Source organism: Scyliorhinus torazame, chromosome 8, assembly GCF_047496885.1.
Source record: "Scyliorhinus torazame isolate Kashiwa2021f chromosome 8, sScyTor2.1, whole genome shotgun sequence".
NCBI classification, from domain to species: Eukaryota; Metazoa; Chordata; class Chondrichthyes; order Carcharhiniformes; family Scyliorhinidae; genus Scyliorhinus; species Scyliorhinus torazame.
This window is the reverse complement of record NC_092714.1, coordinates 267949164-267974583: the sequence shown is the minus strand read 5'-3', so window position 1 is coordinate 267974583 and position 25420 is coordinate 267949164. Positions and strand designations below refer to the sequence as shown.

Here is a 25420-nt window from a genome sequence, read left to right as displayed (position 1 = left end):
GGTAAAGGTGAGCTGCTTAACTTTAAGGAGCTGCTGGCGAAGGGGATCAGAGTGGACCCCGAAAACGATCTGGTTGCGGATCATGGAGTCGGAAGTGGAGCCGTAGTTGCAGGACTGCGCGAGGATACGGAGATGGGTTAAGAAGGACTGAAAAGATTCATCCTTACCCCGAAGCCTCTGCTGGAACACATAGCGTTCAAAGCTCTCGGTGACTTCGATGTCACAGTGGCTGTCAAACTTCAGCAGGACTGTTTTAAACTTTGTCTTAGCCTCGCCTTCAGCAAAGGTGAGGGAGTTGAAGATGTGGATAACGTGGTCCCCGGCTGTAGAGAGGAAGAGAGTAATCTTCCTGGCATCCGATGTGGTTTTGAGGTTGGTGGCACCAAGATACAGCTGAAACTTCTGCTTAAAAATCTTCCAGTTCGCACCGAGGTTGCCGGCGATGCGGAGCTGTGGGGGAGGGCGGACGCTGTCCATGTTACCGGATGGCTGATGGTCAAAGGCAGACTATCTCAAGGTAGGTCTGTCAAACTCGAGCATGACTCACTGGTACCATGATGTGTTGGGTATGCCGGGTCTGCGAGGATTGCGTTTACTGCAGCAGTGAGAGAGACAGGCTTCCAACACTTGAAGAAATGCAAATCGATTTTATTGAACTCTTAACTATCATACATACTTTAACTGTGGGTTGACAATATGCTGACTTGACTGGAGACCTGAGGCTAACCTGACCAGACTATTTTACCACCACATGGTGTATGTTCTAGTTGCTGCTCATGGGCTCTGACTGTCTCAGAGGCTGGATCCCAAGAGAGTGTAAAACTAGTGCCCTCTGGCTTTATAGTGGTCGTGTCCTGTCTGGTAATTGGCTGCTGTGTTCTGTGTGTTCACTGGTCATCCTGTGTGTCAATCACTGCCTGTCTGTGCACCATCATATACCTGCGTGTATATTATGACACCTCTAATCTTAGTCTTTAGCCATCCTGAAACTTGCCGTTAGAGGTGGATGAGAATGGATGGCTGACAGGAATCAAAGTAGGAATTAATGGGTCTTTTTCAAATTGGCAGGCAGTGACTGGTGGGGTACCGCAGGGATCGGTGCTGGGACCCCAGCTATTAATATATATGAATGATTTAGATGAGGGAACGAAATGTAATATCTCCAAATTTGCAGATGACACCAAGTTGGGTGGGTGGGTGAGCTGTGAGGAGGATACAGAGATCCTACAGTGTGATTTGGACAAGTTGAGTGAGTTGGCAAATGAATGGCAGATGCAGTATAATTTACAGAGATGCGAGGTTATCCATGTTGGTAGCAAAAACGAGGAGGTAGACTATTATCTGAATGACCATAAATTAGGAGAGGGGAATGTGCAACGAGATCTGGGTGTCCTCGTATACCAGTCACTGAAGGTAAGCGTGCAGGATAGTCAGAGGCTTTTTCCAAGGGTGGAAGTGTCAATTACAAGGGGGCATATGTTCAAGGTGAGAGGGGGAAAGTTTAAGGGAGATGTGCAGGATAGCTGGGTGCCTGGAACGTGCTGCCAGAGGATGTGGTGAAAGCAGGCACATTAGCAAAATTTAAGAGGCATCTGGATGGGTACATGAATAGGGAGGAAATAGAGGGATATGGACTGAGTGAGGGCAGAAGGTTTTGTTTTTAGTTAGGGCATTGTGATCGGCACAGGCTTGGAGGGCCGAAGGGTCTGTTCCTGTGCTGTACTTTTCTTTGTTCTTTGTTCTAGATCCATCAGGCGGTAAAGAAGGTATGTTGCCTTCACGGCGAGAGGATTTGAGTACAGGAGCAGGGACGTCTTGCTGCAACTATATAGGGCCTTGGTGAGGCCTCATCTGGAATGTTGTGTGCAGTTTTGGTCTCCTTATCTGAGGAAGGATGTTCTTGCTATAGAGGGAGTACAGCTAAGGTTTACCAGATTGATTCCTGTGATGGCGGGACTGACATATGAGGCGAGGTGAATTGGTTAGGATTGTATTCGTTGGAGTTCAGAAGAATGAGGGGGGATCTCATAGAAATCTATAAAATTCTGACAGGACAGATGCAGGAAGGATGTTCCGATGGTGGGTGTGTCCAGAACCAGTCTGAGGATACGCAGTACACCATTTAGGACAGAGGCGAGGAAACATTTCTTCACCCAGAGAGTGGTCGGCCTGTGGAATTTAATACCACAGGAAATAGTTGAGGGCAAAACATTGCATGTTTTCAAGAAGCAATTAGATATAGCATTTAGAGCAAAGGGGATGGAAGGATATAAGGGGGGGAGGGGGGGGAAGCGGGGTCAGGCTATTGAGTTGGATGATCAACCATGAACATAATGAATGGTGGAGCAGGCTCGAAATGCCGAATGACCTCGTCCTGCTCCTATTTTCCATGTTTCTTTGTTATGCGTCAACATTTGAACCCCACACTTTGATGGGTGCATAGATCCTACATATACCGTCCCAGAAGAATTGCTCCCAATCATTGTTTCAATACTAGATCTGCTAGTACCTGTTTTAACAACTTCAGGCAAGTTCAAATAATGTGTGGTTCTGAACCAGTTAATAGGCCTAAAATTGTGTGCTAAATCCAGACTTTCAAACAGACAAGTCTTGTTAGTACAACACCCAAGTGTCTGTCTTCATCCCTTCACCAAAATAACCTCCTTGGTTACAGGCTGATGAACCAGAAGGAGTGGAGTTCAGCAATATACTAAAATTATGTAATTAAATTGTTGCTGAATGTTGTAGAACTCAATGGTGCTCAGATTTATGGCAACTAGTTCTAGCTGTGGTCTGCTGCTTTTCATAGGGTTTACTGTAATTAATACTTTACAAGAAACATTTAATATTCTCACCCATTCCTATTCGATTCTGATACACATTTCACCCTATTTGACACTTATTTCAATAATCTGATTCATTAATCCTCAAACATTCAATGTTTTAACAAACTAGCAGAGTGCCAGTCTGCTAATTGTGTATTTCCATTTGCCAAAACAGTGTTAATTTCTTACCACATTCATTTTCCGGGGAAGAGGTATTGGGTTTCCAGGCACAGCGTACGTATCATTTGGTTCAGAAAAGGAAGACCTTAAAGGTGAAGTAATGGGCCATGGTGACCCCTGGCTGGCCTGTGGAACATTTTGAGATTTTTTGGGGATGGAGTAGATTTGCTCAGGTTGCTTCTGAATCACTAGAAAGTAATGCAGTCAAAGAGATCACAATCTAATAAAGAAATGATTTACTTGTATAATGCTTTCAATTTTTTCACAGAAGCAACAGATTATTGACTAAAATCTATATTTTCAGCCTAAGAATGGAGGTCAAATACAAGTAAAAGTACCAAATACAAAGTATTCTGTAATCTGTCCATACTCCTAAAAACATCAGCGTGAATAATTCCCCATTTAGGCTGTCGTAAGGTTCAATGGGAGGCATTTTCTAGCCGGTCCTGCTGGCAGGATTTTCTGGTCCTGTCGATGGCAACCTCCCTGCCACATGTTCCTCAGCGGCGGGGGCTATGAGCAATAGGAAGCACCATTGACAGTGGTAGGACCAGAAGATCCTACTGCCAGCCAATGGTGGGCTATCCCTGCCACCACAGCACGCGCCACTATTTAAATGTAGCACCCAGTGTGGTTCTGAACCTCCCACTATTTAAATATAGCACCCAGTGTGGTTCTGAACCTCACAAACCAGCTTTCATCTCTCAGTGCTGAGTAAGATGGGGCTGAATTTTTAACCAGGGGTTGGGAACTGGACATGGGAACTAGTTTCATGTCCTGACCTAACACAGTATGCTTTCGGCACGTCCACTGCAATTTTCAAGGCTTGAACCAGTTAAAAGTCCAGGAAAAAGGCTTGTCATCTAATTATGGACGTAGGTGGGGCCATTCATTAGGAGGCCCTCCGACATTCCGTGACTAGGAACATGAATGGTTAAGATTATGTGAAGATGCAGACAAGGGGCAGGTGGCCGATTTAATTTGACTTTTTAAAACATTACAGCTTTTGTTTTATTCGAATGGCTGAGGATCAGTTATAGTTTGATGTCAAGGTTAACAATCTATTCAACAGCTTCAGCTGATGCAGTGTGAATGGTTGTTTTGCCACCAGGAATATATCTCTTACGGCAGAAGTTCAGTATATGGGCGATAGTCTGACCTGGGTGACCAGTCACAATTTGAGCTGTTCCCCTCATTCAACTTTGCTGCCATGTGCTCACGCGCTTCAGGGTTGTACAGATTTCCACAGAAGGTTGAAATCACTCGGGTCAGTTACCATGTTAAGGTTGGTGATGTTTGCAATCAGCCAAGAGGTGCATCATCGAGAGGTGGGGCTGTCATCAGTTTATAGAGTGTGAAGTCTGCTCCAGTAGGGACAACTTGGCCTTCTTTTCCAGGCTTAAAAACTTCAGGACATTAAGAAAATACTCACGAAAGAAGAGTAGGTGTTTTTCTTATGTCCTGTATAAATGGGAGTGCTTCTTTAGCTGTCAGTGGGTGCTGTCTTTGAGGAATATTTTTCTCTGCAGATATGAGTTTTAATATGTACTATCTCACTCCATGTCACGAAAATAATCCTCATGACTTTCTGGAGGTGAATATTTACCACTGTGGTGGTTTCTGGACCAGGTTGAGCTGTCCTCTGCTGTTGGGTAGAACAAGGTGAGTGAAGCAGTGTGCAGTTGCCTCTGTTGCACCAGGTGGTACACGCCAGTTTCCATACGCGATTCACTCTCATCTTGACCTTGTGCTCTTCTGTTCTAGAGATGTTTCCAGTCGGTCCAAGTATGGTTAAGAATGACAGCAAGGCATTTGATATTGGATCGTGGGTGAGTGGTTGGCCACATTGGACATGAAGTTCTTTCCTGGCCTTTGAGTTGTTCACGTGAAACAACTGTCTTGGCAGTGTTTGGTCAAAGTCTCCATTTGGAGGCTTCAAGAGAACATAGATCTTTAATAAGTGTTTTCTCAATGTCTTGAAGTTCTTCAGCCTGGAAAATCAGGGCCAAGTTGTCAGCATCTGCGAACAGCTATGACTTTGTGGCAGAGAAATCACTGGTGTAGACATTGAAGAGAGTCAGTTTGAGGACAGATCTTTGTGGGAGCCTTTTGTTGGTGACACATGGATGGCTAATTTAATCTCCAAGGTGTACATAGAAACATACAAAATAGGAGCAGGAGTAGGCCATTCGGCCCTTTGAGCCTGCTCCTCCATTCAAGATGACCATGATTGTTTCTCCATCTCAACACCACAGTTCTGCTCTTTCCCCATATCCCTTGACATCTTTAGAGTCGATCTATTTCCCTCTTAAATATATTCAGTGACTTGGCCTCCACAGTAGATAACTCCACAGGTTCATTGCCTTCTGGGTAAAGGCGTTTCTCCTCATCTCAGTCCTAAATGACCTATCCCATATCCTTATACTGAGACCCTTTTATCTATATCCCCCGAGCCAGAGGAAACAACATCCCTGCATCCAGTCTGTCCAGTCCTGTTAGAAGTTTATACGTTTCAATTAGATCCCTTCTCATTCTTCCAAATTCCAGGGAATAAAGACCCAGTCGACTCAAACTTTCCTCATACAACAATCCTGCTATCCCAGGAATGAGTCTGGTAAACCTTCACTGCACTCTCTCAATGGTAAATATATCCTATCTATGATAAGGAGACCAAAACAGCACACAATATTCCAGGGGTGGTCTCACCAAGGCCCTGTACAGCTGCAGTAAGACATCCTTCCTCTGAACTCAAGTCCTCTTGCAATGAAGGCCAACATACTGAGCTGGATTGTCCGCCTCCCACCGCCAGAAGCAGAGTTCCCGAATCGGCGGGGAATCCAGTGTCGTCAAAAAAACAGGGCTCCAATCCCATTCCGATGCTCTGGTCCCCCACTGGCAGCGGTATCAAGATTTGTGCCCCGCAACAGTAGGATGTAAATGAGTCAAATGAGGGCACCGAATTCTCCAAGCCTACCTGATTCTCCAGTTCTCTAGGCCGGGATTCAGGTTAGTGGGAATTGGTACAGATATTTTCCAATGTGGCCCTGGCGCCAAAGGGGTAACTCTTTAAGGGTGTTGCCCCTAAAGTCCATTGGAGGACCTCTTCCCCCAACAATGCAAATCCTGCTCATTACAGAGACCCCTGTCTGGAAACGAGAGAGCACTCCAGGCAGAGATGGTGAAAAGAATCAGTGTTTTAAAACTCACCTGTATCCTACCTGCAGATAACCAGCAGTTGTAAATTCCTAGAAAGCAAAAACCACATCTGCTGAGCTGGGATTAATCACCCTGAGGTCTTTGATCTGAAAAACCTTCACATCAATGTGAAATTAGTTTTCTAAGGGGTTTTCATTTCATTAGGCTGTGATTGACAGTTTGCACACAGCCAGCTGTCTGGATTGTTGAATTTAATTTCTCTTCATGCTTGAATGGATCTCAAGTACCCTGCTGTGAAACTAACCACAATGTTCATAAACATCTAGCAATAATTGAAAGTTGTTCGACCACATAAAAAGCTGTTAAGTGCTCTCACTTCCTTTTTTTCTCTGCAAAAAGCGCTTAACTACTTTTGATGTGGTCCAAGATCAAGGTAGGGCACAGGTAAATTTTAAAGCAGGGATTGTTTTTCACTGTCTCTGTCTGGACTGCTCTCCCCCTCACCCCCCGGGAGAGAGATCCAAGATCAAAAGCCTCTGATGCAGACCCCATTCAGAAGATGTGTGTGATTGCGCTGCCGGCAGAAAGACAGGAATCAGACTTTAGCAGATACTGAGGAGCACCAGAGCTTACTTCATAGCGAGTTATTGTCACTCTCCTGCCTTGTACGGTGACCAACTGACAGTGTCAACACAGGCCTATCCCCCTTGAGTGATGTTACACGGACCCATGGAGGTGGAAACAGGGTGGACGGGCAGGGGGCGGTGTGATGAGGGGGGTGCAGATAATGGGGTGGGTTGGGGGAAAGGGCAGGGAATGGAGGATAGAGGGAAAAAGGATGATGAGCGTGATTGGGGAAAAAGAAATTGGGATTATGGGAAATAAGGAGAGGGCGGAGAATAGGTAGGAGGGCAGTGAGTATAGGGCGAGGGTGTGGTGGATTGGAGGAGAGGGCGGGGATTGGGGGGGGAGTAGGAAGGGAAATATGACAGACACAGCCTCATCCCAGGAGAATCTGGAGATGATGAGGGTCTCCCTGGCTACTCTGCCAGATTGTGGAGGGCAAAGCAGACCACCACTAAGCTGGAGACTCTCTGGGGGGGGGGGGTGCACTGCAAGGTACCGCCAGTGTGGTCTAGGCATGGAAACCGCATTTTCAGCAGCCCAAGCACCGCTCAATAACAACACGGGCTGCAATGTGGGCCTTATTGTATTGGGTCTCTGTCTCAGTCTCAGGCCCCTCCACACCGGCGTCTTCAGCCACGACCTCAGTGGGTATCCCTTGTTCCCCACGTGCCAACCCGTCATCCTGGGGTGGTCCTCAAAGACACCGTGGACCTCAGAGTGCCCCAAGATGTAGCTGTTATGCATACTCCCAGGGTAGCGGTCATGCACATGCATGATTTGGAGGCGGTGGTCACACACTATCTGAATGCTCAGGGAGTGGAACCTCTTCTGTTAATAAAAGGCATTCCGTGATGTCACGGTGCTCGCAGGGGAAACGCATGCGATCAACCCCAAGACCTGGGGCATCCCAGCGATGGCAGCATATCCAGCTGGCCGGGCATCTTGGTGGGCCTGGTTCAGGTCGAAGGTGATATAGTCTGATGCCTGGGCATACAGAGCATCTGTCAACTCCCAGATGCACCCGTGGCAGAACATTGCGATATGTCACAGAGGTCCCCACTCAAGCCCTGGAATAACCTGGTGGGTTGAAAATTTAAGGCTGCAGTGAACTTCACGGCCACTGGAATGGTGCCTTCCTCCACAAAGTGCCATGTCCGTGAGGATGTCGCACAGGTGCCGTACTGTCTCTCTGTTGAGATGGAGTCTTCTGTGGCACATGGTGTTCATTAGCTCACTGAATGACCAATAGCACCTGTACACTGTGGGCCATCGCTGGCCTCCCCTTCTGGGTCCCTCCGCAGCCTGGTGGGCAGCCGGGTCTTCAGGGTGTGCGGTGGACCCCTGCACATGGGGTGCCGCCTCCAGCCTGCGTTACCGCTGCTGACTTGTACAGTGTTTGCCCACCTCGGCTGCCACAAGCAACGCGAGGGCAGCCTCCATGGAATCGACTCCAGCAAACATTGTTTTATCTGGAAGGAATTGGAGATGGAGAGTGACCAAGAATCCGTTAGGGCTTCCACCCCGGGATCCTCACCTCCTCACTTCCCCTCAGTAGCCATTGTACCTGCTTCATGTTTTTGAAAAGGAGTACTAAACAACTTGACTTCCCATTGCGGAGTCAGGTAATTCTCAGGAAGCTGCTCGTTAATCTCGTTAATGAGATTGAAATGAATGCAAATGAGGGTTAATGATAATCTTGCCATTAGTGGCGAGACCCGGAACTCGCCACCGGGAGCGGGCCTGGCGAATCGTTAAATGTTTTGCCCTCTCCCACTATTCACCCGGCACGCCCCGATCCGCGCAGGGCATAACACAGTCGCTGAATCATGCCCAAGATTAGGTTTGGATGCCATGCCAAAACAGTTGAATAGTACATATGAACAAGGAGCAGGAGTAGGCCATTCAGTCCCTTGAGCCTGCTCTGCCATTAAATAAGATTGTGGTTAGTCTGATACCTAATGTTAACACTCTGTGCTTTTCCTCATAAATTGAAAAGGTTCAATGAGCTCCATTGCCAGAGGGCTGCAGAGCCTTTCTATGGAGAGGGTGAAAGGTTCTCTGTCATCCATGATATATATATATATATATAAAATTTCCTAATTATAAAGGATGTCAAGTAAACTTATCTACCCTACTTTGAAGGTATAAAGGAAGGTGTGAAACAACAAACTGCCAGCAACTTTTCCTTCGCTAAAAATAATTTCTTAAATAAGATCTAAGATGCAAGCACTGCAGAACAGAGAGACAAATTTCTAAGTTGTGGAATATAAGCAGTATATAAACTAAAGACCATTGAGCAATGTTACTCAAGTATTTGGACATGGTACTAAGGTACTCCTGCAAAGCTTGACATTTGGCAATGTGGTGTTTTCCTTACCTGTCTCTGGTAATTCTGGGAGTGAATGAAGGCCAGGTAATGCTTTTGGAGATACTAAGCTGAAATTCAAACAGGGAAAAATAATTTAATGAATGAAGGAAAATATTATCAATTTTTTTTACAGTTGCGGATTTTAATAAGAAAATTTTTAAAAATTCCTTCACGTTTGTAAATAACTCCGGATTGTAAATTGTAGTCTGTTGAAGAAATGTGTTGAAAATTGCACAACTTTCAGGACTTTACAAAGAAAGTCCAACCTCCCCCAACCAGTACAGTGAAGAAATCAAATACGCAATCTTGAAATTAAATCCCAAATAAATACAGACAATAACCTGGATGTTGTGGTCAGCTACAGAACATGTTACTTGTGGCTAACCTTGAAGAAAGCTGCCCATAAAGATCTGGCATGAATCTGGCCTCGGATGACCGGTGTGCGGGGAGAGAGGGGGGGGTGTAGAAGAATGGTTATGTTTCTGTTTGTAATTGTTTAAATTTTAACCCCAAAAGACTATTATATTGTGGACTGAGTCTTTAAATTCAGGTTAAAATGAAGGGGGGGTCATGTGACGATTCTGAATTCTGCCTGACAACAAGCCTGGCTTAGTCACATGACTAGCTGAGCAGGGTGGGACATTCTCATACCTATAGACATGCTGGCTTCAGGTTTTTAGGGTGGAAGAGAAAAATGAGGGAGGAAAGGAACACCAGTTGGCATGATCGGCAGAGACAAGAGGCTGCAGATTCTTTACAATCTACCGAAGCTGGAAGCAGGATGGAGATGGTCTTTAGTTTATTAGATGCAGCCACCTAAACAATCCAGGAGATTTGTTCTGGCATGGCCAGGGAAAAGAAGAATCGTTGGAGTTGGTTATACTTCTGGTAGTGGATTTGGGAAACTCTCCAAAAACTGAAGGAAGTGCCTGAGATAGTTACTCAAAATTACTGTTTGGTGAAACTGGAAAGAATGAACCCATTGAAAGCGGGAAGTGACAATGGACTGTTTGCTATAATGAATATAATTCTGTGGAGAGTGCATTGTATGCTAAACATAAAAGTGGACCGTTCTTTTCTGTAATTTTAAAGTATAAGGTGCTTTTTGGTAGGTCTAACAGAGGGGAAATATACCGTAAATGGTAACTCTTAGGAATATAGAAAGTCAAAGAGATCTGGGCGTACAGGTCCCCAGATCTTTAAAGGTGGCAACACAAGTGGGCAAGGTAGTCAAGAAAGCATAGGGAATGCTTGCCTTCATTGGATGGGGCATCGAGTATAAAAACTGGCAAGTCATGCTACAGTTGTATAGAACCTTGGTAAGGCTGCACTTGGAATATTGTGCACAATTCTGGTCGCCACACTACCAGAGGATGTGGAGGCTTTGGAGAGGGTGCAGAGAGGTTTACCAGGATGTTGCCTGGTCTGCAGGGTGTTAGCTATGTGGAGAGGTTGAATAGACTCGGACTGTTTTCATTAGAAAGACGGAGGTTGAGGGGTGACCTGATAGAGGTCTACAAGATTATGAGGGGCATGGATAGAGTGGATGGGCAGACACTCTTTCCCAGGGTGGAGGGGTCAGTCACCAGAGGACATAAGTCTAAGGTACATGGGGAAAGTTTCGAGGAGATGTGCGAGGCAGGTTCTTTTTACACAGAGGGTGGTAAGTGCCTGGAACGTGTTGCCAGGGGAGGTTGCGGAAGCAGATATATTAACGGCATTCAAAAGGCATCTTGACAAACACATGGATAGAATGGGTATAGAGGGATACGGCACAAGGAAGTGCTGAGGGTTTTGGCAAAGGTTGGTATCATGACCGGTACAGACTTGGGAGGGCCGAAGAGCCTGTTCCTGTGCTGCATTGTTCTTTGTTCTATGCCTATAAAAATAGTGGGCAGGATTTTCCATTTGGGAGACTAAGGGTAGGATTCTCCGTCCAGAATTGCGCGCCAGCCAAAAATCGAGGTTGCCGCCGGAGCCCAACGGAACGCCATACTCCGGCGCCTCGATACCAAATTGTACAGTGACAGCCTTTAACATATCATTAACGGGCCCCAGTAGTTTCTGGTCTCCCGTGATGATCTGCCTCTGGCAGGCAGAAGGGACACCTGTGTGGTTCACTTGTATTATTATTATTATTTAAAATGGGAACTGGGCATCGTGGCTGCTGAGGGTGAGAGAGGAGGTAAGACAAGTTTCCAAAGGCACAACTGTGGGTTGCCAGTGGTGCACTGGCACTGGACGGGGAGGGAAGGGGGGGTAGGGCATCTGCCATGGTGGGGGAGTAGCGCAGGGCAACCAGAAGAGGCGTGGGCCTGGGGTGTCCCCGGGACCGGGGTGTCCAGGCACGGACCGCGATTTCTGTAGCCTGCAAGGCAGCCATCTGGCTGCGCACTCCACTGACTGCCCACTGTGACCTGTAAATGTGCAGAGCGCCATCGGCCGTATGGGTGCCCACCTCCCCCCCGATCCCCAGGATCCCTCAGACTCCAGCCAACCCATTAACGGAATGGGTATGTTCCAGTGTAGCCACTGACCCACCAAATGTTGGCACCCCTCAGTGCACCAATCCGAGGCACTGACTCATTCCAGGGGGATTGGGGGGGGGTTTGCAGAGCGCAGCCCGAACAGCAGACACATGCACCATGGCCCTTACCACTGTCCCTCCAGGGCAGATGCCCCCACTAGTGGCACCATCAGCAAGCCCACCCCGCAGGAACACTTGTCAGCACCAATCCCTACCTGCCCTCTGCCCTCCTGCTCCACCACCTGCACCCAGGCATGTAGGCACAACCCGTGAGTCGCACACAGGACCCACAGCGCACTACAGCTACTGTCCTAACAGGTGCCCATCCCCTGCCCAACCATGTCTGCAATCTCTGCCCGCATACATGCCACCAGCCATCGTGCTGTTTGGTGGCACGCAGTGCTCCCCTACAACCAGGTGGCAACCTGCTGATGGGGTAGCACTCGGCCCCCCAAGACGGGCACCCACAGTAGACCACACAGGTGGGTGTGGGATGGGCTGTAGAGCGTTATTTTGGCAGGGTTGGGTGACAGGGTAGGAGCACCCCCCCCCAGTGACGAGCACTGGCACCGATGGGGCCAGGGGCACTTTGCGGAGAGAAGAGTTTCAGGGTACGGCTGGAGGGCGGCAGTGCAGGGAATGGCATCTGTGATGAGGCTGCATAGAGAGGAGCTGCTCAGGGAGTACTCCACAGAACAGGAGCCTGCCCCAGAGGAGCAGGGCCCAGCTGGTGAGGCTGGAGAGCCGGTCGGCCAGCAGGTTGAGGAGGAGGTGGTAAGGAGGCACTGCATCAGGCCTTGTGTATTCCGGCAGCGCCTGTCGTGCGGGGACCTGCCGTTGATGACTGCGACTGAGCAGGGAGACCCATGCGACGCCTGTGCTGGATCATGCACCCATCTGGAACCACAGGTTATGGGGAGGACACCTGCTCCTGGTGGCCATCAAGGTGATGGTTGCCCGGAACTTCTATGCAATTGCTGGCATGCCCCAGGTCCAGGGGGTGATTGTTGGGACGCATGCTCCTAAGGGTACCGGCACATGAGGGGGTGCCCTTCATCAATCAAAAGGGATTCCACTCCCTCAAAGTGCAGTTGGTATTTTAAAATTTTTTTATTAAATATGTTTATTCAAAGTTTTTCCAACAAAAATTTTCAATCAATTAAACCCCCCCCCCGTAACAGAAAAGAGAAAGAGAAAAGAACAGAACAGAACATAAACATATCAATCAAACATACTACAGAACTTATACAATGGGTTTCTCCCGCACATAATAACCCTCCATTATGCTTTTTTACAAGTACCCCTAGGGAAAACCCCCTCCCCGCCCGCCCAAATACCACCCCCCCGAAAGAACCCCCCCCCCTCCCTGGGTTGCTGCTGTTGACCGACCTGATTCTAACGCTCCGCGAGATAGTCTAGGAACGGTTGCCACCGTCTGAAGAACCCCTGCGCAGACCCTCTCAAGGCAAACTTTATCCTCTCCAGCTTAATGAACCCAGCCATGTCATTTATCCAGGCTTCCACACTGGGGGGCTTCACGTCCTTCCACATGAGCAAGATCCTCCGCCGGGCTACCAGGGACACAAAGGCCAGAATACCGGCCTCTTTTGCCTCCTGCACTCCCGGCTCGTCCGCCACCCCAAATAATGCCAGCCCCCAACTTGCCTTGACCTGGACATTCACCACCTTGGACATAGTTTTCGCGAAACCCCTCCAGAACCCATCTAGTGCCGGGCATGACCAGAACATGTGAGCATGATTCGCCGGGCTTCCCGAGCATCTCCCGCATCTGTCCTCCATCCCAAAGAACCTACTCAGCCTCGCCCCGGTCATATGCGCTCTGTGAATGACCTTAAACTGTATCAGGCTGAGCCTGGCACATGAGGAAGAGGAATTAACCCTACTCAGGGCATCAGCCCACATACCCTCTTCAATCTCCTCCCCCAACTCCTCCTCCCACTTGCCCCTGGGGGGGGTTTAAACTAATGCAGCAGGGGCATGGGAACCTGGATTGTAGTTTTAGGGTAAGGGAGAATGAGAGTATAGAGGTCAGGAGCACAGATTTGACGTCGCAGGAGGGGGCCAGCGTTCAGGTAGGTGGTTTGAAGTGTGTCTACTTCAATGCCAGGAGTATACGAAACAAGGTAGGGGAACTGGCAGCGTGGGTTGGTACCTGGGACTTCGATGTTGTGGCCATTTCGGAGACATGGATAGAGCAGGGACAGGAATGGATGTTGCAGGTTCCGGGGTTTAGGTGTTTTAGTAAGCTCAGAGAAGGAGGCAAAAGAGGGGGAGGTGTGGCGCTGCTAGTCAAGAGCAGTATTACGGTGGCGGAGAGGATGCTAGATGGGGACTCTTCCGAGGTAGTATTGGCTGAAGTTAGAAACAGGAAAGGAGAGGTCACCCTGTTGGGAGTTTTTTATAGGCCTCCTAATAGTTCTAGGGATGTAGACGAAAGGATGGCGAAGATGATTCTGGATATGAGCGAAAGTAACAGGGTAGTTATTATGGGAGGCTTTAACTTTCCAAATATTGACTGGAAAATATATAGTTCGAGTACAATAGATGGGTCGTTTTTTGTACAGTGTGTGCAGGAGGGTTTCCTGAAACAATATGTTGACAGGCCAACAGAGGCGAGGCCACGTTGGATTTGGTTTTGGGTAATGAACCAGGCCAGGTGTTGGATTTGGAGGTAGGAGAGCACTTTGGGGACAGTGACCACAATTCGGTGACGTTTACGTTAATGATGGAAAGGGATAAGTATACACCGCAGGGCAAGAGTTATAGCTGGGGGAAGGGCAATTATGATGCCATTAGACGTGACTTGGGGGGATAAGGTGGAGAAGTAGGCTGCAAGTGTTGGGCACACTGGATAAGTGGGGCTTGTTCAAGGATCAGCTACTGCGTGTTCTTGATAAGTATGTACCGGTCAGACAGGGAGGAAGGCGTCGAGCGAGGGAACCGTGGTTTACCAAGGAAGTGGAATCTCTTGTTAAGAGGAAGAAGAAGGCCTATGTGAAGATGAAGTGTGAAGTTTCGGTTGGGGCGATGGATAGTTACAAGGTAGCGAGGAAGGATCTAAAGAGAGAGCTAAGACGAGCAAGGAGGGGACATGAGAAGTATTTGGCAGGAAGGATCAAGGAAAACCCAAAAGCTTTCTATCGGTATGTCAGGAATAAGCGAATGACTAGGGAAAGAGTAGGACCAGTCAAGGACAGGGATGGGAAATTGTGTGTGGAGTCTGAAGAGATAGGCGAGATACTAAATGAATATTTTTCGTCAGTATTCACTCAGGAAAAAGATAATGTTGTGGAGGAGAATGCTGAGCCCCAGGCTAATAGAATAGATGGCATTGAGGTACGTAGGGAAGAGGTGTTGGCAATTCTGGACAGGCTGAAAATAGATAAGTCCCCGGGACCTGATGGGATTTATCCTAGGATTCTATGGGAGGCCAGGGAAGAGATTGCTGGACCTTTGGCTTTGATTTTTATGTCATCATTGGCTACAGGAATAGTGCCAGAGGACTGGAGGACAGCAAATGTGGTCCTTTTGTTCAAAAAGGGGAGCAGAGACAACCCCGGCAACTATAGACCGGTGAGCCTCACGTCTGTAGTGGGTAAAGTCTTGGAGGGGATTATAAGGGACAAGATTTATAATCATCTAGATAGGAATAATATGATCAGGGATAGTCAGCATGGCTTTGTGAAGGGTAGGTCATGCCTCACAAACCTTATTGAGTTCTTTGAGAAGGTGACTGAACAGGTAGACGAGGGTAGAGCAGTTGATGTGGTGTATATGGATTTCAGCAAAGCGTTTGATAAGGTTCCCCACGGTAGGCTATTGCAAAAAATACGGAGGCTGGGGATTGAGGGTGATTTAGAGATGTGGATCAGAAATTGGCTAGCTGAAAGAAGACAGAGGGTGGTGGTTGATGGGAAATGTTCAGAATGGAGTACAGTCACAAGTGGAGTACCACAAGGATCTGTTCTGGGGCCGTTGCTGTTTGTCATTTTTATCAATGACCTAGAGGAAGGCGCAGAAGGGTGGGTGAGTAAATTTGCAGACGATACTAAAGTCGGTGGTGTTGTCGATAGTGTGGAAGGATGTAGCAGGTTACAGAGGGATATAGATAAGCTGCAGAGCTGGGCTGAGAGGTGGCAAATGGAGTTTAATGTAGAGAAGTGTGAGGTGATTCACTTTGGAAGGAATAACAGGAATGCGGAATATTTGGCTAATGGTAAAGTTCTTGAAAGTGTGGATGAGCAGAGGGATCTAGGTGTCCATGTACATAGATCCCTGAAAGTTGCCACCCAGGTTGATAGGGTTGTGAAGAAGGCCTATGGAGTGTTGGCCTTTATTGGTAGAGGGATTGAGTTCCGGAGTCGGGAGGTCATGTTGCAGCTGTACAGAACTCTGGTACGGCCGCATTTGGAGTATTGCGTACAGTTCTGGTCACCGCATTATAGGAAGGACGTGGAGGCTTTGGAGCGGGTGCAGAGGAGATTTACCAGGATGTTGCCTGGTATGGAGGGAAAATCTTATGAGGAAAGGCTGACGGACTTGAGGTTGTTTTCGTTGGAGAGAAGAAGGTTAAGAGGAGACTTAATAGAGGCATACAAAATGATCAGGGGGTTGGATAGGGTGGACAGTGAGAGCCTTCTCCCGCGGATGGATATGGCTGGCACGAGGGGACATAACTTTAAACTGAGGGGTAATAGATATAGGACAGAGGTCAGAGGTAGGTTCTTTACGCAAAGAGTAGTGAGGCCGTGGAATGCCCTACCTGCTACAGTAGTGAACTCGCCAACATTGAGGGCATTTAAAAGTTTATTGGATAAACATATGGATGATAATGGCATAGTGTAGGTTAGATGGCTTTTGTTTCGGTGCAACATCGTGGGCCGAAGGGCCTGTACTGCGCTGTATTGTTCTATGTTCTATGTTCAACTCTCCTCTACCGAAGCCTCCCCCTCTTCTTTCATCTCCTGATATATCGCCGAAACCTTGCCTTCTCCGACCCATACACCCGAAATCACCCTGTCCTGAATCCCCTGTGCCGGGAGCAACGGGAATCCCCTCACCTGCCGCCTCACAAACGCCCTCACTTGCATATACCTGAACGCATTTCCCGGGGGTAACCCAAACTTCTCCTCCAGCGCCCCTAGGCTTGCAAACGTCCAGTCTATAAACAGGTCGCCCATCCTTCTGATCCCTGCCTGATGCCAGCTCCGAAACCCCCCGTCCATCCTTCCTGGGACGAACCGATGGTTCTCCCGGATCGGGGACCACACCGAGGCTCCCATCTCACCCCTATGTCGTCTCCACTGCCCCCAGATCTTTAGCGTTGCCGCCACCACCGGACTCGTGGTGTACCTTGTCGGCGAGAGCGGCAGCGGTGCCGTCACCAGCGCCCTCTGGCTCGTTCCTTTGCAGGACGCCACCTCCAACCTCTTCCATGCCGCCCCCCTCCCTCTATTACCCACTTACGGATCATCGCCATGTTGGCTGCCCAATAATAGTCACCCAGATTCGGCAACACCATCCTCCCTGTCCCTACTACGCCCCAGAAACCCCCTCCTTACCCTCGGGGTCTTGTTTGCCCACACAAAACCCATGATGCTCCTACCTACCCGCTTTAAAAAGGCCTTGGTAATCATAATAGGAAGGCATTGGAACACAAAAAGAAACCTCGGGAGGACAATCATTTTAATCGACTGTACCCTGCCCGCTAGCGAGAGTGGCAACACATCTCATCTTTTGAAGTCCTCCTCCATCTGCTCCACCAGCCGAGTCAAATTAAGTTTGTGCAGGGCCCCCCAGCTCCTAGCTACCTGGATCCCCAAGTACCGAAAGCTCCTTCCCGCCCTCCTCAACGGTAGGTCGTCTATCCCGCTTCCCTGGTCCCCTGGATGCACCACAAAGAGCTCACTTTTCCCCACATTGAGCTTATAGCCCGAGAAGTCCCCAAACTCCCTTAGGATCCGCATGACCTCCACCATCCACTCCACTGGATCTGCCACGTACAGCAACAGGTCGTCCGCATACAGCGACACCCGATGCTCCTCTCCCCCTCGGACCACCCCCCTCCATTTCCTGGACTCCCTTATGCCATGGCCAAAGGCTCAATTGCTAATGCAAACAACAGGGGGGACAGGGGGCACCCCTGCCTCGTCCCTCGATACAGCCGAAAATACTCCAACCTCCGCCGATTCATAGCCACACTCGCCACCGGGGCTCTATATAGGAGCTTAACCCACCTGATAAACCCCTCCCCAAACCCAAACCTCCGCAACACTTCCCAGAGATACTCCCACTCCACCCGGTCAAAGGCCTTCTCCGTGTCCATAGCTGCCACTATCTCCGCCTCTCCCTCCACCGAGGGCATCATAATCACGTTGAGCAGCCTCCGCACATTGGTGTTTAGCTGCCTGCCCTTTACAAATCCCGTCTGGTCCTCATGAATCACCCCCGGGACACAGTCCTCAATTCTCGTAGTCAGCACTTTTGCCAGCAACTTAGCATCCACATTGAGGAGCGAGATCGGTCTATACGACCCACATTGCAGTGGGTCCTTGTCCCGCTTCAGGATCAGAGAAATCAGCCCCCGGACACTGTCGGGGGCAGGGTCCCCCCCCCCTCCCTTGCCTCATTGAAAGTCCTCACTCGCAACGGGTCTAATAGGTCCGCATACTTCCTGTAAAACTCAACCGGGAACCCATCTGGCCCCGGGGCCTTCCCCGCCTGCATGCTCCCCAGTCCTTTAACCAGCTCCTCCAACCCAATTGGCGCCCCCAAACCAGCCACCTCCTGCTCCTCCACCCTCGGGAACCTCAGTTGATCTAGAAATCGTCGCATCCCCTCTTCCCCCGCTGGGGGCTGAGATCTGTACAGCTCCTCATAAAAGTCCTTAAATGCCTCATTTACTTTCACCGCACTCCGCACCGTAGTTCCCCTGCTATCCTTAACTCCACCTATTTCCCTCGCTGCCACCCTCTTACGGAGCTGATGTGCCAGTTTCCGGCTCGCCTTCTCCCCATTCTCGTACGTCGCCCCCTGTGCTTTCCTCCACTGTGCCTCTGCCTTCCCTGTGGTCAACAGGTCGAATTCCGTCTGGAGACTTCTCTGCTACGTAAGTAGTCCCTCCTCGGGGGCCTCTGCATATCTCCTGTCTACCCTTAGGATCTCCCCCACTAACCTCTCCCTTTCCCTCCCCTCTCTCTTCTCCCTGTGAGCCCTGATGGAGATTAACTCTCCCCTGACCACCGCCTTCAGCGCCTCCCATACTACCCCCACCTGCACCTCCCCGTTGTCGTTGGCCTCCAAATACTTTTCAATGCACCCCCGCACCCTCCTCATCTGCCATCCAGATTCCACATCCAGACGCCACAGCGGGCGTTGGTCCCTCTCCTCTCCTAACTCCAGCTCCACCCAGTGCGGGGGGTGGTCTGAATAGCTATGGCCGAGTACTTTCGGGATCAGCGCCCTACTCAAAACAAAAAAATCTATCCGGGAGTAGGCTCTGTGTACGTGAGAAAAAAAAGAAAATTCCCTGGCCAGGGGCCTAGCAAATCTCCACGGATCTACTCCCCCCATCTGGTCCATAAACCCCCTAAGCACCTTAGCCGCAGCCGGCCTCTTCCCCGTCCTAGATCTGGAGCGATCTAATGCTGGGTCCAACACCATGTTGAAATCCCCCCCCCCCCCATTATCAAGCTTCCAGCCTCCAGATCCGGAATCCGCCCCAACGTGCGCTTCATAGATCCAGCATCATCCCAGTTCGGGGCATATACGTTTACCAATACCACCCACGCCCCCTGCAACCTACCGCTCACCATCACGTATCGACCTCCATTGTCCACTACAATATTCTTGGCCTCAAACGACACCCGCTTCCCCACCAGTACTGCCACCCCTCTGTTCTTCGCATCCAGCCCCAAATGGTATACCTGTCCTACCCATCCCTTTCTTAACCTGACCTGGTCTGCCACCTTCAAATGTGTCTCCTGAAGCATGACCACATCTGCCTTCAGTCCTTTTAAGTGCGCGAACACTCGGGCCCTCTTAACCGGCCCATTCAGGCCCCTCACATTCCAAGTTATCAGTCGGATTGGGGGGCTTCCCACCACCCCCCACTGCCGACTATCCTTTTCTAGGCCAGTCCCGTGCCCGCCTCTCGCACTCTCCAGTCCCCCAGACCGGGGCCCCCCGCCCCGACCACCTCTTCTGTTTACAGTTCCCCATCGGCCAATGCAGCAGCAACCCTATTTCCCCCCCTCCCCGCCCCCTGCTAGATCCGTATCTAGCTCTTTTGCTCCCCCATAACACTCCCGTAAGTCAGCTGACTCCTGCTGACCCCGGCCTCCCCCGCCGTCCCACTGACCCCCCCGTGTGGGAATCCCCCCTCCCCAGCAATCAGTGTGCGCTCCTCCACCCCCCCCCCCCCCCCGTCCTTCCCTAGCGTGGGAAAAAAAAAGCCAGCCCCGCCCCCTCTTCCGCCGCTCCTGTTGCGGCCTTATCCCAATTCCCCCATCCCCGGGCCTCCCCTCCCTCCAGCACCGGCGCCCACACTCTCTCACAGTCTCCCCGTCAGATCTCTTCCCCCATCCCCATCCATCACCCAACCCGTGGAACATTCCCTACGCATAGTTAAAACCCTGCATACAACCGACATCCCCCCCACAACCACAAACCCTCAGTTTGAGTCCAACTTTTCAATTTGTATAAAGGTCCAAGCCTCCTCAGGCGTTTCGAAGTAGCGGAGTCGATCCTGAAATGTGACCCACAATCGCGCTGGCTGCAGCATTCCGAACCTCACCCCCTTCCGATGGAGCACCGCCTTGGCCCGATTAAAACCAGCTCTCTTCTTTGCCACCTCTGCACTCCAGTCCTGATACATTCGGATCTCCGTATTCTCCCACCTCCGCTCTTTCTTGGCCCATCTCAAGACACACTCTCTATCCACGAAACAGTGAAACCTCACCACTACCGTCCTTGGCGGCTCGTTGGCCTTGGGTCTCCTCGCCAGGACCCGATGAGCCCCTTCTAGCTCCAGGGGACTTGGAGAGGCCCCGCACCCATCAGCGAGTTGAGCATCGTGCTCACATATGCCCCTGCATCGGCCCCCTCCACTCCTTCAGGGAGACCCAGAATCCGAAGATTCTTCCTCCTCGACCTATTCTCCAGGTCATCGAATCTTTCTGCCCACCTCTTGTGCAGCGCCTCGTGTGCCTCCATCTTCACCGCCAGGCCCAAGATCTCATCCTCATTCTCCGTGGCTTTTTCCCGCACCTCCCGGATCGCAGCCCCTTGGGCCTTCTGGGTCTCCACTAACCCCTCGATCGCCGTCAGCATTGGCGCCAGCACCTCTTTCTTCAACTCCTCAAAGCAGCGCTTGAGAAACTCGTGCTGCTCCTGCATCCATGCCGCTTGATCTCCGCCCGCCGCCATCTTGTTTTTTCTCCCTCGCACTTTTCGCTGCTCCAAAAACACTTTTTTGACCGCTCCACTCCTGGTCCAATCCATATACTATGGGGGGTGGACCTTGCTATCACCTTCCCACACTGGAAGTTGTCGGAAAATTGCCGTTGGGGCTCCTCTGGAGAGCCCAAAAGTCCGTTTTAGCGGGAGCCGCCGAATGTGCAGCTTAGCTCCGCATAGCCGCAACCGGAAGTCTCCAGTTGGTATTTGACTACCGGCTGCACATCATGCACGACTGCGGCCGCTTTCCGGGCAGTGTGCACGATGCATCTGTCCTGGCACACCCAACTGTGACTTACACCTTCGAGATGCACACCTGGGTAAGGTGCTGGCTCCTGGGCCCTCCAGCACAGCTCTAGGAGAGTCTCCCGCATTGTGGTGGCCTGCTACATCCTCCACAACATCATACAACAGCGGGGCAACATGCTGGAGGAGCAGGTGAAGGAATGTCATATCTCGTCCAACAAGGATGATGTGGCGGATGGCCAGAATGGACATAATAATAATAATCGCTTATTGTCACAAGTAGTCTTCAATGAAGTTACTGTGAAAAGCCCCTAGTCGCCACATTCCGGCGCCTATTTGGGGAGGCTGGTACGGGAATTTAACCCGCGCTGCTGGCCTTGTTCTGCATTACAAGCCAGCTGTTTAGCCCACTGTGCTAAACCAGCCCCTCTGGCCTGGGCAGGCACTGCTGGCCGCACAATGTGTGCGCCAGGACTGCCGCGCATGGAACAACTTAATTGCCTCCAGGGAGCCTGGCCATTGGCAGTTAAACCATCCCATCCATTCCCCACACCTCAGCACTCCCACCTCCCTTCCGAGCTTCCTACCAGCTGCAACACAGGGTGTTGACCCTGGGTCGGCAGTATCAGCCGGTCGGATCCACGGGGTGGAGGATGGTGATGATTCGCTCCGCGGTGAGCTCTGCTGCTCCACAAAGTCTGACTGCCGCCCAGATATCATATTCCACTGTCCTCCCTGCATGATCCCTGCATGCGTGCTAGCCACTCCATCATACAGGCCCACAGAACTTGGGGTGGAAAGTGGTGAGCGGTGATGGGTCGCACACTGGGTAGGCCCTATCACACGGGGTCCCCGCATCTCTGACCCAGGCTCCTGCCGCCTCTGAGCGTGGCCACTGGGGGTACCCCTGACTGCGCTGGGGGCCCTGGCCCCTGCTGCCCTCCAACATCCCCACCCCACATCACTGGCTCCCCACACAGATTCCGCCGCCCCCACCTATTCCCACCCAGCACACCCTCTGCAGCCAGCCCAGTTCTCCCCTGGCACCCTGCAGACAGAGGGCCATGGCAGTTCGGAATGTCGTTGAACATGTGTTTATTGGTGACAGTGTTATGTACAACACCTGTACCCTAGCCCCTAACGCTGTCCTATGTGCTACACCCAAGCCAACCTAACTGGTGTCTAACTTTCTAACCTTACAAGCCTTAATACTCCTTCTAGGTGGTCCCCCAGGCGGTACATCAGGAGTCGAGGCAGTCTTCTGCGTACCCCCACTTTCCTTGACTTTTTGCAAATGTCCTCTGGAGCGTTTCGGGTGTCACAGGTGGCATGGTGCCACCCTGTTCCGCCCGCTGCCCATTGGATACGCTAGGGATAGGTGGATGGGACTCAAAGGTGCTGTGGTGTGTCGGCACACCCACTATGGGTGTCATCAGCACGGGCCCCATCATCTCCTTCTCCCTTAGGGTGCATGATGGCCCCAGGCTAGTCCTGGGAAAAGGGGAGGGCCAGAGCAAGCTCAGAAGGTTACACAGTCAGCGGGCGCTGCCAGTCCTCAACCAGGATTTCCTAGCTCGCAGCCATGAAGCACAGAGACTGTGCCACGTCCCTCTTAGACTGGCCCAGGTCTACCAGCTCCAGGCCACTGCTTACGACACAACCATGGCCCGTTTTGACTGGGCCACACTTTGGAGTGCCGCAGCAATGTCCATGTGGACCTGAGAAATGGACGCTTCTGACATGGCTGTCCTGTCCTGTGCCTCAGCCACCGCCCACAGAGTGCCTCGGGTCTTGAACACCCTGACCATGGCTGATAGTTTTGTATTCTAGGCCTCCACCGTGGACACCACCCATGTGGTGTTGGTTTGGATAGCATGCATGGTCAGCACTGCCCCCTGCCCCTGCAGGTGGTTGAACTCCTCCAACTGCACCTGCAGGCACTGGATGGTTGCTGACACCCCCTCTAAGTCACTGGTTCTGCACCTGCAACTCCAACATTGATGGGACCGCCCTTTCCAGAAGTGTTAGACCCATCTGGACGGCAGCTAGACCCTGGGACCGGGCTGTCCTTCGACCATCTGCTCCCTCGGGGTTCCTATCTCCACCTGATGCACTGCTGCTCATGTGTGATGCACACCAGATAGTGCCCAGGAGCTTCTACACTAAAGAGCCAACCGAGGAGCGTTGCTGGGATGGTGGAGGGTGCGAGTGACAGCAGTGATGAGAAGTCGGTGACGTCTCTGGACATGTGCTCCAGGGTGTTGCGGCTGGGGGCGTGGGACCCCGGAAGATCCCGCATCGTTCAGTTGCGGCTGGCATCGGGTGACACTGGCCGGTTCCTCATCGTCTGGCGGTGACCCTGCAAGTCATAATACAAGATGCATGGTTAGATCGTGGGTAGGCGTGGTGGGGGGAGAGGGGCGACTCACGTGCCTTAGGGATGTCACAGTGCATTGAGGGTTCATTTGGTTGCCCCATGCCAACCTCCTTCTCTGTGACTGCCTGCTCTCCCAACCCACCGACCATGTCCAATGCCCTCTGCTCCACGATGGTGAGGGGCTGTAGGTCCAGTGGGCCCCCCATCCCCCGTTTTTTTTGTTCTCCTTGTGGTTGTGGGCCGCCTTTTCCTGGGGGAACAGATAATGCACAGTGAGACACACCGGGCACGGGGAGCGCAGAGGGTCTGCAGCTGATGGCCTGTGTGTGTGGGGCACCTGGAAATGGCGGACGGTATGGTTGTTGGCATGTGGTGTTCCATGTGCCGTGAGTGCTGGCCCACTGGCATGTCCTGAATGGCTCTGGCACCACCGGCGGGACCTGGAACACTCGCAATTCAGTCCTGGCGTTGGCACTTATTCTCTCAAACGCAAAATCCAGCCCCAAGCGTTGACACCAGGGCTGAATTGCCTGTGGTTTGTGTTCCCGTTGGGGGCGCTATTCAGTAAGAGTCCACGGACTCAGCATCAAGTCACTCCCTGCTATTGCCCTCGGCCCCCCACCAAGTGTTTAATAGTAATTTTGAAGTTATTACATTGTTCCAAACCTTATTCAACAATATGTAACTTTTTCCACAGATCTTACAATAGGCTTAAAGCATTCATAGAATAGACGTTTACAGCATGGAAACAGGCCCTTCGGCCCAACCAGTCCATGCCGCCCAGTTTTTCCCATTAAGCTAGTCCCAGTTGCCCGCACTTGGCCCATAACCCTCTATACCCATCTTACCCATGTAACTATCTAAATGGTTTTTAAAAGACACAATTGTACCCGCCTCTACTACTACCTCTGGCAGCCCATTCCAGACACTCACTACCCTCTGAGTGAAGAAATTGCCCCTCTGGGCCCTTCTGAATCCCTACCCTCTCACCTTAAACCTATGCCCTCTAGTTTTAGACTCCCCTACCTTTGGGAAAAGATGTTGACTATCTACCTTATCTATGCCCCTCATTATTTTATAGACCTCTATAAGATCACCCCTAAGCCTCCTACGCTCCAGGGAAAAAAGTCCCAGTCTATCCAGCCTCTCCTTATAACTCAAACCATCAAGTCCCGGCAACATCCTAGTAAATCTTTTCTGCACTCTTTCCAGTTTAATAATATCCTTTCTATAATAGGGTGACCAGAACTGCACACAGTATTCCAAGTGTGGCCGTGCCAATGTCTTGTACAACTTCAACAAGACGTCCCAACTCCTGTATTCAATGTTCTGACCAATGAAACCAAGCATGCCGAATGCCTTCTTCACCACCCTGTCCACCTGCGACTCCACCTTCAAGGAGCTATGAACCTGTACTCCTAGATCTCTTTGTTCTATAACTCTCCCCGACGCCATACCATTAACTGAGTAGGTCCTGGCCTGATTCGATCTGCCAAAATGCATCACCTCACATTTATCTAAATTAAACTCCATCTGCCATTCGTCGGCCCACTGGCCTAATTGATCAAGATCCCGTTGCAATCCTAGATAACCTTCTTCACGATCCACTGTGCCACCAATCTTGGTGTCACCTGCAA

The 25420-nt window shown here is 50.7% G+C and overlaps 1 protein-coding gene across 3 annotated transcripts in view; it reads right to left on the bottom strand.

Moving 5' to 3' along the window:
- Positions 1-25420, bottom strand: part of unm_sa1614 (un-named sa1614) — a 448364-nt gene that overhangs the window by 32091 nt on the left and 390853 nt on the right. For 2 of the 3 annotated variants that reach the window (XM_072515283.1, XM_072515284.1), the window contains exons 25-26: positions 9166-9224; positions 3015-3193 (exon numbers count right to left, since the gene is read on the bottom strand). In XM_072515283.1, coding sequence (XP_072371384.1) covers positions 3015-3193; positions 9166-9224 — 238 coding nt within the window. The remainder of the gene's footprint in view (positions 1-3014; positions 3194-9165; positions 9225-25420) is intronic. The other variant, XR_011948821.1, reaches the window with a different exon arrangement.